A 13,138-nucleotide genomic window follows, 5' to 3' on the forward strand; every position below is an offset into this window, starting at 1 on the left:
CACCCCTTGGCTGCCCCCATCCAGCTCGGCGCCTTGTTTCTCTTGCCAGGGTGTCCCGGCATTAGCCACAAGGCCCGGGCTTTGGACTTGGAGCTTGGAAAGCCCCCACCTACCCTGAATGTGCATGCCTCTCTGTGGCCGTGCCTGTGTGTAAGTGTGTATGGTCCTGCACGTGAGCGCGTGTGACAAAAATCCGCTTCTGGAGCATGTTGCCCTCTGTCTGCCCTTCCAGGTTACTCCTCGCTGCAGGACGAGCTGCTGTCCCCTGCCTCCCTGCACTACGCGCTTCCCTCTCCACTGTGTGCAGACCAGTACTGGAACGAAGTGGCCGTCATAGATGCCATCCCCCTGGCGGCCACGGAGCATGACACCATGCTGGAGATGTCTGACATGCAGGTGTGGTCTGCGGGCCTCACCCCCTCCCTGGTCACTGCTGAGGACTCCTCTCTGGAGTGCAGCAAGGCCGAGGACTCTGACGCCACGCAAGAGTGGAAATTGGAGGGGGCACTTTCAGAGGAACCGCAGGGCCCGGAGCTGGGCTCTCAGGACCTGGTGGAGGACGACACAGTGGATTCAGATGCCACAAATGGCCTGGCTGATTTGCTAGGTCAGGAGGAAGGTCAGAGGTCAGAAAAGAAGAGGCAGGAGGTCTCAGGCACAGAGCAGGACACGGACACTGAAGTGTCTCTTGTTTCAGGCCAGCAGCGAGTTCATGCCCGAATCACAGACTCTCCCTCAGTGAGGCAGGTTCTGGAGAGAAGCCAGGCCAGGTAAGGATGGTCTGTGGGTCCCCTCTGTCTTCCTGGGCTTTGGGTCTGACTGTCCCTGGCACTGGGCCCAGGCAGAAGGTTTGGATGCTGCTGCTGATCCTGTATTCTAAATGCCCTGCGCTGAATTGCCTCTGAAGCCACTGGCCATCAGAAAGGAACTGTGAACTGCAAAGGCCAGTTCGCTGCTTTTATCCCCAGCAGGCGAGAGGCAGAGGGGATTTGGGACATGGCACTGTGTGCCTAGGAGATGCATTGTTGGACTTGTGGATACACTTTGGTGTCAGGGCTTAGCACTTTTGGGTTCCTGACACCGGAGTACTCCTGTGTTTCTGTAGACACTGACTCCAACTCTATGCTGAGTGTAGATAAAGGCTCCGGGCTGGCAGAGAGGGACATGGACATGAGTTGAGTGTGCCTCCCTGCACTGATGTAGAGGCCCTTTCTTTGGTCATGCCACTTTGTTTCATGAGTGCTCCCTAAAGCAAAGTGGCTCGTATGGTTCTAGCAGTCTGTACCCACCTAAAGAGCTCCCGAAGCCTCCACTGGCCAGTCCTGGGGTCCTCGGTCTGGACCACTGTGGGAGGAAAAGTATTTGCATAAGGAGATAACGAAGAATTTATTTCCCTTCCTAAAGAAATCCTTTGATTAGTGGGAGACTTGGATAGACTGAGCCTATAATAAGTCATGGCGAAATGCCTGTGTACCTGTGTGGCCACTCACGCAGCAGGCAGCTATTCCGCACTTCCTGTCCGCTGGCTCACTGAAGTCAGGTGGTTCTCACCTCGTTGTTTCATTTCCTGGCTCTGTGGCTTTGGCCAGCTGCCCAATGCGGACAGGTACACTTCATTCACCCACCCACTTACCCGTATTTACTGAGCACTTACTATGTACCAGGCTTCTATAAGATGGCAGTGAAGAAATCAGAAATGTGTGCCTGCACGTATGTTCTAGTGGGGAAACATGATAATGTAAATAAAACCCAAGTTATAGCTGGCCTTTGAAGCCTTTGACCTCATAATCATTCATAATCATGGCGTCTGCGTGGAGGATGTGCAGGTATTTTTTGCTGTTCCCTAAACAGTGCAGTATAGCAACCATACATAGCATTTCCAATCTATTAGGAATTATACGTAGTCTCCAGATGACCTAAAATACGAAAGAGAATGTATGTGGGTTCCATGCAATACCACACCATTTCACATAAGAAACTAGAAAGTCCATGCATTTGGGTATCCACGAGGCTCATAGAACCAGTTTCTCTTAGGTATTAAGGGATAAGTGTAACTCAAATCAAAATGTCGGTAGCTAGGGACATGGCTCAATGTTTAAGAGCTCGCTGCATAAACATGAGGACCAGAGTTCGACTCCCCAGAATCCACATAAATCGTGGGTGGGTGTAACTACCCACCTGTCATTCTTGCCTCAAAAGGTGGAGACACGGGGTCCCATAGCTGGCCAAGCTGGCCACATCAGCAAACTCTGGGTTTGATGGAGCGAACCTGCCCCAATGAATATGGTGGAAGAGCAAGGGAGGATGGTTCCCAGCACCAGACTCAGGCCTCTAACATGAACATGCACACACATGCATGAACACCCATACACACTCGCAAACATACAAATGCACACATGCATAACACACATGCCTGGAAATGGAAAAAAAAGAAATGTTTAAGTAAAATAAGTGCAAATAAACTACAAGTAGAAATTTTACAAGTGATAAACGGAGAAGCTAAGCAGGGAAGTAGGGACGTGAAGTGTGGAAAGGAGAGTGATTTTGATTATAGGTGAGGTGACAAGAAGGCCTGAGTGAGTGATAGTGCAACAAAACTGTAAAAAATGAAGGAGTAAAGCCATGTGTGTGGAGGACAGTCCTCCTCAGGGTATAGGCTGCGTGGTAGATTGTGGCTGGCTTACACCAGCAATCACGAGAAGGTCACTGCTTCTGGGGCAGAGCAAAGACGACATGAGACCAAGAAGAGAACTGGTTGGACGCGTAAGGCTTGCAGGGTCCCCCAAAACCTATAACTGCCTCTGGGTGAGGCAGAGGGTCACCTCAGAGCTTTTTCCAGAGGAGAGGACTGAGCGGCCTTTGTCCTGAGAAGAACCTGTTGGTGACCAAGCACAAGCAGGAGCAGTGGCAGGGACAGATGATGGTGTTGGGGACCAGGAGGGAGCATTGGTAGTGGTTGGGTTCCAGGTGTATTTTGAAAGTCTAACCAGAAAGGTTTATTGGCTGATATAACACGGAGAGGAAGAGAAAGCAAAGGGACAGTTAGGACCCAGGTGCCCCCAACTGATGAGTGGGAGGACACAGGCACATTCATGCTCTGGGACTTCAGACCAACCATGGGGAAGCCATGAGGAGGTCAAGTAGAATATGTGTTGTGGACAGAGCAGACATGCGGATCTTCTCGTGGCCACCAGTGACCTACCTGTAAGAAATGAAAAGCAGGGAACTGGGGGCAGATGTCTCAAGTCCAAGACTCGAGCTGGAGACCAACCTCGGGGCCAGGAACATCACAGTCGGACTTAAAGCCATGAGTAGGAGCTGGCTCAGACGGGCGGCATGACTAGCATGAGATCTGAGGGACTGGCCCTGGGATGCTCCAAGGTGTAGCCATCCTGGAAGGTAGAAAGGGCTAACGGAGCCCCCTGAGGAGTACCGGAGGGGAAGGGGGAAGCTGGACACACATGGCACTCTGGAATCCATAAAATGGCACATCTGGAGGGGAAGAGAGTAGTTGCTTTGCCAGATGAGGACTGTCATGTGTGAGTGACCTGGAAGGTAGACAAAGTAAATGTCATGGTATAGAGGATATGAGGTAATGGGTACGGAGAGCCCAGTGACCTGGTCATTACTGTGAGCAAGGTGCTCTGGGAGCTCAGAAAGGGGAGAAAGTTGTACAAAGAGAGGGGTTGTATATTTCTAGCCTCTCCATAGAGAAGTACAGATAGGCCACATATACATCTTCACGGGGCAGTCACAAGTCTCCCAGCCCTCAGGGGTAGAGGACACTACAGGCTGTGTCCCAGATAAGCCAAGGTCCATGGGGAGAAGGGGGCTGTATGTGAGCGCTGAGACTGAAGGTAAACAGTTGTCCTTTCTCTCTCCCTGGCCACCTATCACCTGTGCTGGACCCTAGAACACTGGACTGGGATAAACAGGGCTCCGCAGTGCCACATGAGCAAGAAGCCGCGCAAAGCTCCTGGCAAGAGGAGGTCACGCAAGGCCCACACTCATTCCATAGAAGGGTCACCACCACCCAAGGGCTGGGGCCCAGCGGACTTCAGGAGTATGAGCAGGTGCTGGTGTCTACAAGGGAGCATGTGCAGAGGGAGCCACCTGAGAGTGACAGCCCCAACGCCGCCGGCAGAGAGCCAAGCCTGTGGCCATCCGAGAGCGCCTTCTCTCAAGAAGTGCAGGTGAGAGCCACGAGTGGCGCTTCCCTTGTTCTCTGATTTGCTTACTTTTTCTTCAGTGGGGGTATATGTATGTGTGGGTACACGGGATGTAGGAGTAGGCATTAGTGCCACATCATGTATGTAGAGGAAGTCATATTTTTTCCTTCCACCTCTACATGGGTTCTGGTGGTTAAACTCAAGTCACCAGGCTTGACAGCACACACCTTCACCTGCTGAGCCATCTCACTGTTTCTCTCGTTCACTGGTGGTGACATCACTCTCTATCCCTCAGCCCTCTTGACTTCTCCTTTGGAAGGGAAGGGCTCATACTACAGTGGTCAGCATCCATCCTATAGCTCTGGGATGTTGCACACTCACTCCCACGAGACCACTGATGGTACAGCTCCCCGTAGACCTTGCTTGTCCAGTGGGATTTGAGAAAAGTCTAGGCGACACAGAGCTGCGTCTTTTGTCCGTTTGCTTTGTCCATCGCGGTTTTTGTTTTGAAGGCACTATGTAGCACGGGGGTGCCTCAGCCTCCCAAGGGTTGAGATGGCAGATGTATACCACAGCTCCTGGACATGTTTGTCCTACTCTAGAAAGAACCTGGGGTTGAAAGGACTGAGTGTTAAGGACTCCAGTGGTAAGCCAGGCGTGGTGGCGCATGCCTTTAATCCCAGCCCTCGAGAGGCAGAGACAGGCGGATCACTGTGAGTTTAAAGCCAGCCTGGTCTACAAAGTGAATCCAGGACAGCCAAGATAACATAGAGACCCTGTCTCGAAAAATAAACAACACAAAACAAATAAAGAACTCCAGTGGCCACATAGGCACCGTTCTCTCAGGTCCGTGTGACTGTGATCCAGCTGCCGTCTTTGCAGAACCTCAGTGTCCCCGTTGGTGAATGGTGAAAGAATGGGTGAATCACCAGCTTTCACCCTGGACTTCTGTGACTCTAGGTGGCTTCTGGGTTCTCAGGTGGTAGGGTAGCAATAGCCCTTCACTCCAGGATATCATTCTCAGCCTCCTCCTCTGCCCATCCCGCCTCCTTCTCTCCCTCCCTTGGCCACCACCCCCCCCCCCCGCCCCTTCTCCCATCCTCTCTTTGGTTTTGCCTTCTGTTGTCTTCTCTCCCATCCTTCTCCACTCTCAGGTCCCACGGCCACCCAACCATGAGCAGGCTGGTTTCATCTGCACCAGCACCCCCATCCTCTCTCCCCACATGTTATTTTGAACGAATGCCAGGCATCTTACGGACATAAATCTTTCTGCTGAGTTTGCATTGCCGTTCAGTAATGAGTATTTTTAATATGCACAGGGCCTGCACTCTTTTTACCCGGAGCACTATCCTCACAGAGCACTGTGTTTCCCAGCCTCACCTGTCCTTGTACCCTCCTTTCTTCCTCTCTCTCTTCTCCCTGGCAAAGCACTTTGGAAACTCCAATGAGTTTGGTTCTCTAGTGTTTCCTGCTGGGCACCACGTAGAGTTTTGATTTAGAAAGCCTGTCTGCTGAGGAGGCACTGGTGCAGGTTAGGCAGAAAACCACAGACCCTGACCTCCCAGCTCACTCACTGCCGCCTATGTGTGTTCCTCCCGAGAATGAGAGCTCTGTCCAAACACAGGTGCTGGTCACTGGAGCTGCACTGAATGCCCAGGAGCAATCGCCAGGCACTGCCTCCACCCCCTTGGAGGAGAGAAGCTGAGGAGCAGAGAGTAGCATGGAAAGAATGCTTCTAGATGTAGCTCTTGTGTTCGACACCTGAACTGTGCAGAAGGGAAGCACAGAGGAGGCTAAGAGTCTCTTTACAGTCACACAATGACCCCGAGCTGGGCATGTCCAGATCTCTCGGTTCCTAGCCTCTTGTTCTTGGGGCCAGAGTGAGTGTGCAGGGTCACATGACCAGCTTAGAACTAGAGATGTCGTTGCCTTAGTGTTGTGGGACCTGCTGGGCCGTTGATTGGTTACGCGCATAGGTGTCTAACAGGCACCAAGGGATGATGAGGGAGATAGTTTGCCAAGCTCCTATTCACTAGTATTGTCACCAAACTTCTTTGTCATTTGGGATTTGTAGTGTGAATCTGAAATGACTAAAATGTAACTAATTCTTCTAGGAACTCAGTGCAAGTAGGAAATACCCAAAGTTGAACACATGCATGCATGCGTGTGTGTGTGTGTGTGTGTGTGTGTGTGTGTGTGCGCGCGCGCGCGCGCATGCTAGGATCAACCACACAGGGCTTCAGGCATGTTCTACAAACCATTCAATCTCTGTTAGATTCCACCAGCCATGGCCCCCCACCAGCTCCTAGACTGTTCTCAGCTCAGTTATAATGAAATGTTCTCCCAAGACCTGCAGCTTTTTGTATGCTGTGGGGAATTTATATTTGCAAACATTTTCCTACTGGGGGAAACAGACGTGTGATATCTCTTTCATTTATTTAATCTTTTTGCTTAGACACACCACTGTCATTCCCTTTACCTGTGTCCTTCAGGTAAAATGAGAAAAATTAAAGGTAGGATGGTGGTTGTGTTCACCTGGGAGACAAGCTGGTGCCTGCAGGGCAGAGCACATTACAGCAGCACTTGTCCTTGTTACTCATAGTGGCTGCCTCATCAACCGCTGCAGGAGCCACACAGCATTCTGAAGAGCAGCCAGGAAGACACAGTGATCCTTGTGTCATGAGTGAGGAAACTGAGGCACGGGCAAAGATGACTGACTTTCCCAAGACCCCATAGTGGTGACTTGTAGCATTCCTGAGTGGTGTCCCAAAGCTATGTTATTTCTGCTGGGGCGGGCTTAATGCTCAGTGGAGACCGGCCTGATCCGGAATGTGAGATCCCTAGCCACTGCTGTGACTGTGGTTGCTAATCTACTCTGTGAACACAAGTGGGCACCTCCACCCCAGCCTAAGAAGGGCCTTTGAGATAGACCTTAAATAAACACCAGTTCCATGCTGAAGGCGTTCAGAGATGACAGGAGTGACAGACTAGCTTCCCAGTGGCACAGCACCTGTTCACTTGATTGTGTCTGAACAAATTGCTCACCTTCAGGGTTGTTTCTTAAATATACCCTTAACTTTCCTGGGTATCGCCTAGTCCAAACCTGGTCAACATCATTCTAGCCACTGTAGCCACTGCCCATGGAGACACAAAACAGCCACATTCTCAGGACATCTTGTTTTGTGGAGTCCCTGAAAGAGAAAGTCTCCCTCTGGCTCCCACAGGCAAGCCCGGTTTCCCTCTCTACAGTGACTTTGACACAGGATTCCTCAGCCTAAGATGCAGCACCTGCTCTCTCCCTTCATCCCAGTTGGACAGCTCCAGCAGCTGCCCTGAGAGCTAAAATTATAGAGGGGTGACGTCCTCTGGGGCGCGAGGAGAGATCCCAGGCTGTTTGGCAGGAAGGACATTTGGGTCATGCTGTCCCAGCTAAGAGAGTCACTCGGGGGAGATCATTCGGTCTCCGGGTTAGAATAAGGGATAAAGAGCAAAGAGGGGCAGAGGCAGAATGGAAGGGGTTGCTGTGGGCATCAGGAGTCCAAGAGGCGAATGAGAAATTGGATCTCCACAGCAGCTGGGCCCCTGGTGTCCTTGGTCCCTGGAGGGCCAGGCTGGTAAGGAGAGGGCGGAGAGGAGATGTGGACCTTCATCACGCAGCTCCTGGTCACTCTGGTGTTGCTGGGCTTCTTCCTGGTCAGCTGTCAGAATGTGATGCACATTGTCAGGGGTTCCTTATGCTTTGTGCTAAAGCACATCCACCAGGAGCTTGACAAGGAGCTGGGGGAGAGCGAGGGCCTGAGCGATGATGAGGAGACCATCTCCACCCGAGTGGTCCGCCGGCGGGTCTTCCTCAAGGTAACGCCATGCAAGCGGCAGGATGGGGGCTGGGCCTAGGGTGCCAGAGGACAGTTCTGAGGGGACTCTGTGCTGCATGCATCGGGTGAAGCTGAGAGAACAACGCCAGCTCAAGTCGGGAGATGTGACAAGTAAATAAGACCAGGAAGGCCTCTTTGATTGCATTCTGTGCTGGGAGCCGTAGCCAGACGTGGTACCCGCTCAGAACTACTCTAGCACCCAGCAGTAAGTTGTAGGGAAAGCTCAGCTCTGGGACTTAGGTTGCCTGATCTCATTCCATTTGCATAGCCAACTTTGGAGCTCCAGTCACCTTCCCGGGCAGTGATGTCTGTGGCATTCCATCCCATACTTCTGTTGGGGGCTTTTGGGAGCTTGTGCGATCACCCTGTATTGTTGCCATCACAATGATATTGTGGGCTCTGGCCCCAGCCCGTCTCAGGGCTCGTGGCCAACATGGTGCTGCGGCATTGTGGGAGCCCTTGTTTGGCCAGGGCTATTTGCTGAGCTTCGGTCTTACTTGGACGCGGCTGCTGCCACCACTGCTCTTGTATCTCCTCATCTAGTCTTACGAGAAAAATCCCACTCACCAGTCTGGGTCTTTTCCCTTTTTCTAATTCCAGGGGGATGAGCTTCAGAATATTCCAGGAGAGCAGGTGACAGAGGAACAATTCACAGATGAACAGGGCAACATTGTCACCAAGAAGGTGAGTGTGGAACCTCTGAGCCAGGGAGAGGGATTCCACGTACCCCTGCTTCTAGCTGCCGCCCTTCCAGGGCAAGCGGGCTGTGGCCCACCACCTCAGTGTTTCGGGGTAACTTAGGAGAGTGAGACCTTCAGGTCCTCTGTGGTGGGGACACTGAGGGCCTCGGAACCTTAACTCAGCCTGCATAACCCCAGCTGCCCTCTTCCAGAAGGATCAGCTCCTGTGACACATGTGTTAGAGAGCAGGGGACTGTCCTGGGGGCTCCCTTAGCAGAAGGGCTGTAGGGACTGGCAGCATCCATCAGCAGTAGGCTTGCGTTGCCTGGTAGGCATTGCCCCATAAGGAAGAGGGAGAAAGCAGGAGAGGAGGGGGGCGCATTCACTGTGTTTCAGCAGGGCTGCAGTTCGCACAGGGGACCATGACCCCTGTCTGTCCTTGCCCCTCCCAAGGGCCTGAGCCACGTCCTATGTTCATCTCCCGTTCTGGATAAATGAATATGGAGTGGGTGGGTGAAGCGGATGCACAGAGATAGAAAGGGTCACCTTAGGCCCTAGAGAGGGAAGATGGTCCGCACAGGCTTCCAGCCTCTGGCCTTAGGCCCTAGAGAGGGAAGATGGTCCGCACAGGCTTCCAGCCTCTGTCCTTAGGCCCTAGAGAGGGAAGATGGTCCGCACAGGCTTCCAACCTCTGTCCTTAGGCCCTAGAGAGGGAAGATGGTCCGCACAGGCTTCCAGCCTCTGTCCTTAGGCCCTAGAGAGGGATGATGGTCCGCACAGGCTTCCAGCCTCTGGCCTTAGGCCCTAGAGAGGGAAGATGGTCCGCACAGGCTTCCAACCTCTGGCCTTAGGCCCTAGAGAGGGAAGATGGTCCGCACAAGCTTCCATCTGTCCCAAGAAGCTGAGTGGAGTGCCGGAGGCTGAGGCGGCATCGCACAAGCCCCCACCCCAACCCTCACCCCCCCCCCCCAATGGTTAAGGAACCCTGCCAACAGTACTCCCCAAATTCAAGCTCTCCTGGCATTCCCCAGAGATGACAGCAGAGAAAGTGCTCCTCGGCTCCTGATGGACAAGGGACAGGAGGCCATGGCCTCTCCTCCTGATGTCACCGCTGGAGCTTTGTTCTTCTCAAGCTTTGTCCCGATGGTTTGACCAGCCCTCCTCTCCCTCTCCTTCCCCAGATCATTCGCAAAGTCGTTCGGCAGGTAGATCCGTCTGGTGCCGTCGTCGACACCCAGCAGCACGAGGAGGTGATTGTTGAGGGACCCCTGGCAGACCCTGGGGATCTGGAAGCTGATGTTGAGTCCTTTATGAAACTCACTAAGGTACTGAGGAGCTGCAGGCCCCTGGAGGCCGCAGCAAGCTCGCCTCCGCCTCAGCTCACGTGGCTCCAGTCTGCGACACTGTCCTTTGGTTTCCTTTCTGGTGGATGGTGTCCAAGCCTCCTCCCCCTCTTCCTCCTCCTCTTCCTCCTCCTCCTCTTCCCTCCTCCCTGTCCCTTTGTTCGCTCACCTGCCTATGTGATTACTACTTTCTGTCTCTGCTGCTGTCTCCAGGTGGAGCTAAGAGGGAGTGGACTACAGCCGGACCTGTTAGAGGGCAGGAAGGGGGCTCAGATAGTGAAGCGGGCCAGCCTGAAAAGGGGCAAACAGTGACCTCTCTTCGAGTAGCCGCTTGGGAGGTAACAGCGGCCTTCTTGTCCTTCCTGGCATGGTCTTTGATGAGATAGCGGCTTGCTTCTCCCCACCCCATTCCCGCTAATGTAATTCAGGCTACAACCAGATTCAAATTCGTACTCCCGAGGCAGGTCACTGCCTCTGCCCTTCAACTTCCTCTTTGACACTCATCTGCTGGAGAGGACACAAAGTCAGGGGTTCAGTTTTATTGTGCCTCTATGTGTATGTGTGTGTGTATACACACACACACACACACACACACACACACACACACACACACACACACACTGTGTTAGGGATAGAGTCCAGAGCCTCATGGATTCTAGGTATGGATTATGCTTCTGAGCCATACTTTCAACCACTGTACAATTTATTTTTAAACAGGGTCTCTTTCTATTTAGCCCTGAGTGTTCTGGGGCTTGCTAGTAGACCAGGCCGGCCTCTAACTCACAGAGATCCAGCTGCCTCTGTGCTGGCGTTAAAGGCATGTGCCACTGTGCCTGGCTATCCCTGTATAAACTTAAAATAGCACTTTGAGGTGTGAAAAAATACTCTGTGAATCTTGATATTCCTGCTTAGAAACCAAGCAGTGGGCTCTAAGGTTGGTGGCCAGGATGCTGCAGAACACAACTGAGGCTGTCAGGCTGTGACGTCTCACTGTGCATGGTCAGAGAACATGCCAGGCCTAAACTTTCAGGCTCACTGGAGTTCTGGCCTGCCACAGCTTCAGTTCTCTTACTATTCTGAGAACAAGGCTACTCCCTTGATGTCTAAGAAGGAACTGAGTCAAGGTCCGAGGGGTTGGTGGTCTCTTCTCTGGAGTCCGGAGGGTCTTTGTGGCTAAAGGATGTGCTCCTGTGTGCTGGGTGTGTGCCAGGGCAGTGGGCCAAGGAGGGGTGGGCCAGAGTGTACAATGAAGATCTCCAGCAGGCTGCAGTGCCTGAGAGCTTTGGCAGCCAGCTCTGATCTTGCCCTCCCTGAGGGGTCCTGTACTGAGCTGCCCCGAGGCCCTTCATTGTGCTCAGCTCGGGGCAGCTCAGTACAAGACGCATCGGGGTGGGAGACAGCGGGGAGCAAGTGAGCATCATACCCCCTGCCCTGCTCCTATGCAGGGTGCTAACTGGGTTATTGTCCCTGGAACTCTTGCCGCCCCCCCCCACCCGCACCCCCTCCCGCTCCAGACCCAAGCAGCAAGCAGTGATGGGTTTTCTGCATTCTGCAAAAACCAGGGCCCACACTGCCTCCTGAGCTACCAGAAGTTGCTGACTTGCTGCTTCCCAACATATCTCAGCACTTGAGCAAAATGAGGATTGGCAGAGCCAACAGGAGAGTAAAATTAGCCCTGATTCCTCAGCAGCTTTAAGGAGGTCACAGCATTAACCCTGGCAGTACCAGGAGGGTCCTTCCTGGCTGCCAATGTAAAGGCCAGGATTAGCTGTGATCCTGGCCTGGAAATTAACCCAAAGGTGTGTGTCATTTTTAAAAGAGGAAGGGAGGGGAAAATGTCTCCTTCTGCCTTGTTTTTCCTATGCCAGCAGCCGGAGCCAATCTGGTTTGCACTTGTGTTTGGTTCAGATTATTACCAATGTCTTAACCAAGAGGCAGGCAGCAGGAAGGCAGGTTGACAGACAGAGAAAAGGAGAGAGAGAGAGAGAGAGAGAGAGAGAGAGAGAGAGAGAGAGAGAGAGAATGGGAGAGAGGGAGGGAGGAGAGGGAGCCACCAGTCCTCATGAGCTTAGAAGTCAGGAATTCTGAGCAGCCTGGTGCCAGCAGAAGGCAGGGTGTGGCTGGGTAGTGATGCAGCGGTCGGTCCAGAAGTTCAGAGAACAGCAGGAGCGCTCCACCTTCGGCAAGAAAGGAGCTAGCGAAGGGGCTTCGGGCGCTGTTCCCACCACGTGTTGCCCCCAGCCCACAGGCAGGCCCGCCAGTCCTCCTTATTCCTCTTCTGATTTGCCTACTTGCCAAAAGTTACTTCAAGTCCGAGATGAGCGCTGGCTGCTTCTGTGCTCAGTCATTCACAGGCAAGGGTGACCACTGAGTGACCGGCGCGCACGTGTCCCCAGCCTCACCTTGTTCCAGTTCCCATGCCTGCCCTTTATTTTAATCTGTTTAGCGCCACAGTGCATTCTTGTGCCCTTTGACGATCGTTTCACTGTGTTGAAGTTCTGTCTGTCCGGGGAAGATGAGCTCTGAAGCTTCCCGAGGGCTCTGGTGTTAGTGGCAGCGAGGTCAGCGAGAGCAAGTGAGCCACATACACGCACCGTGCCACCCTCAAACAGAAACACACACACACACACACACACACACACACACACACACACACACACCATGTTGACATAGACATCGCTTGAGGAGAGCGTGGTCAGAGACGGACAAGAACCTAGTCTCGTGTTTCCCTTGGGAGTAGTGACTCAGTATTCCCCAATCTCATGTTCATACTTGGTAGACCGGAACTCTAGAACTACCATGAATAATGAGAAGCATCTTATTTGTTTCCGGTTGTAGAGGCTAGCCTTGGGCTCTAGATTCAAGACCTGGCTCCCGCTGCTCCCACACTGTATGACCTTAAGTCACTTAACCACCCCCAGCTTCATACTCCTCAGGGAAAGATGAAAATAGTCTCTTCTGGATATGTGTTACATGTAAAAAAAAAATGTGTCCAGAATTTGGTGTAGCTCAGTGGCAGAGGACATGCTCAGCCTGCTGAGACACCAGCTTCTGTCCACAGCATGGGTGTG

The 13,138-nt window shown here is 52.8% G+C and overlaps 1 protein-coding gene across 12 annotated transcripts in view; it reads left to right on the top strand.

Moving 5' to 3' along the window:
* ANK1 (ankyrin 1) overlaps positions 1-13,138 on the top strand; it is a 177,505-nt gene that overhangs the window by 158,758 nt on the left and 5,609 nt on the right. For 3 of the 12 annotated variants that reach the window (XM_084760018.1, XM_084760019.1, XM_084760022.1), the window contains 5 exons: positions 233-770; positions 3,914-4,193; positions 8,645-8,728; positions 9,906-9,974; positions 10,281-10,405. In XM_084760018.1, the coding sequence (XP_084616144.1) occupies positions 233-770; positions 3,914-4,193; positions 8,645-8,728; positions 9,906-9,974; positions 10,281-10,379 (1,070 nt within the window). In that variant the 3' untranslated portion in view covers positions 10,380-10,405. Of the gene's footprint in view, positions 1-232; positions 771-3,913; positions 4,194-7,526; positions 8,025-8,644; positions 8,729-9,905; positions 10,050-10,280; positions 10,406-13,138 lie in introns of those variants that run through there. The other 9 variants (XM_084760015.1, XM_084760021.1, XM_084760020.1 and 6 more) reach the window with 8 other exon arrangements.

Source organism: Acomys minous (genome assembly GCF_964271855.1).
Source record: "Acomys minous genome assembly, chromosome: 15".
Classification (NCBI taxonomy): domain Eukaryota; kingdom Metazoa; phylum Chordata; class Mammalia; order Rodentia; family Muridae; genus Acomys; species Acomys minous.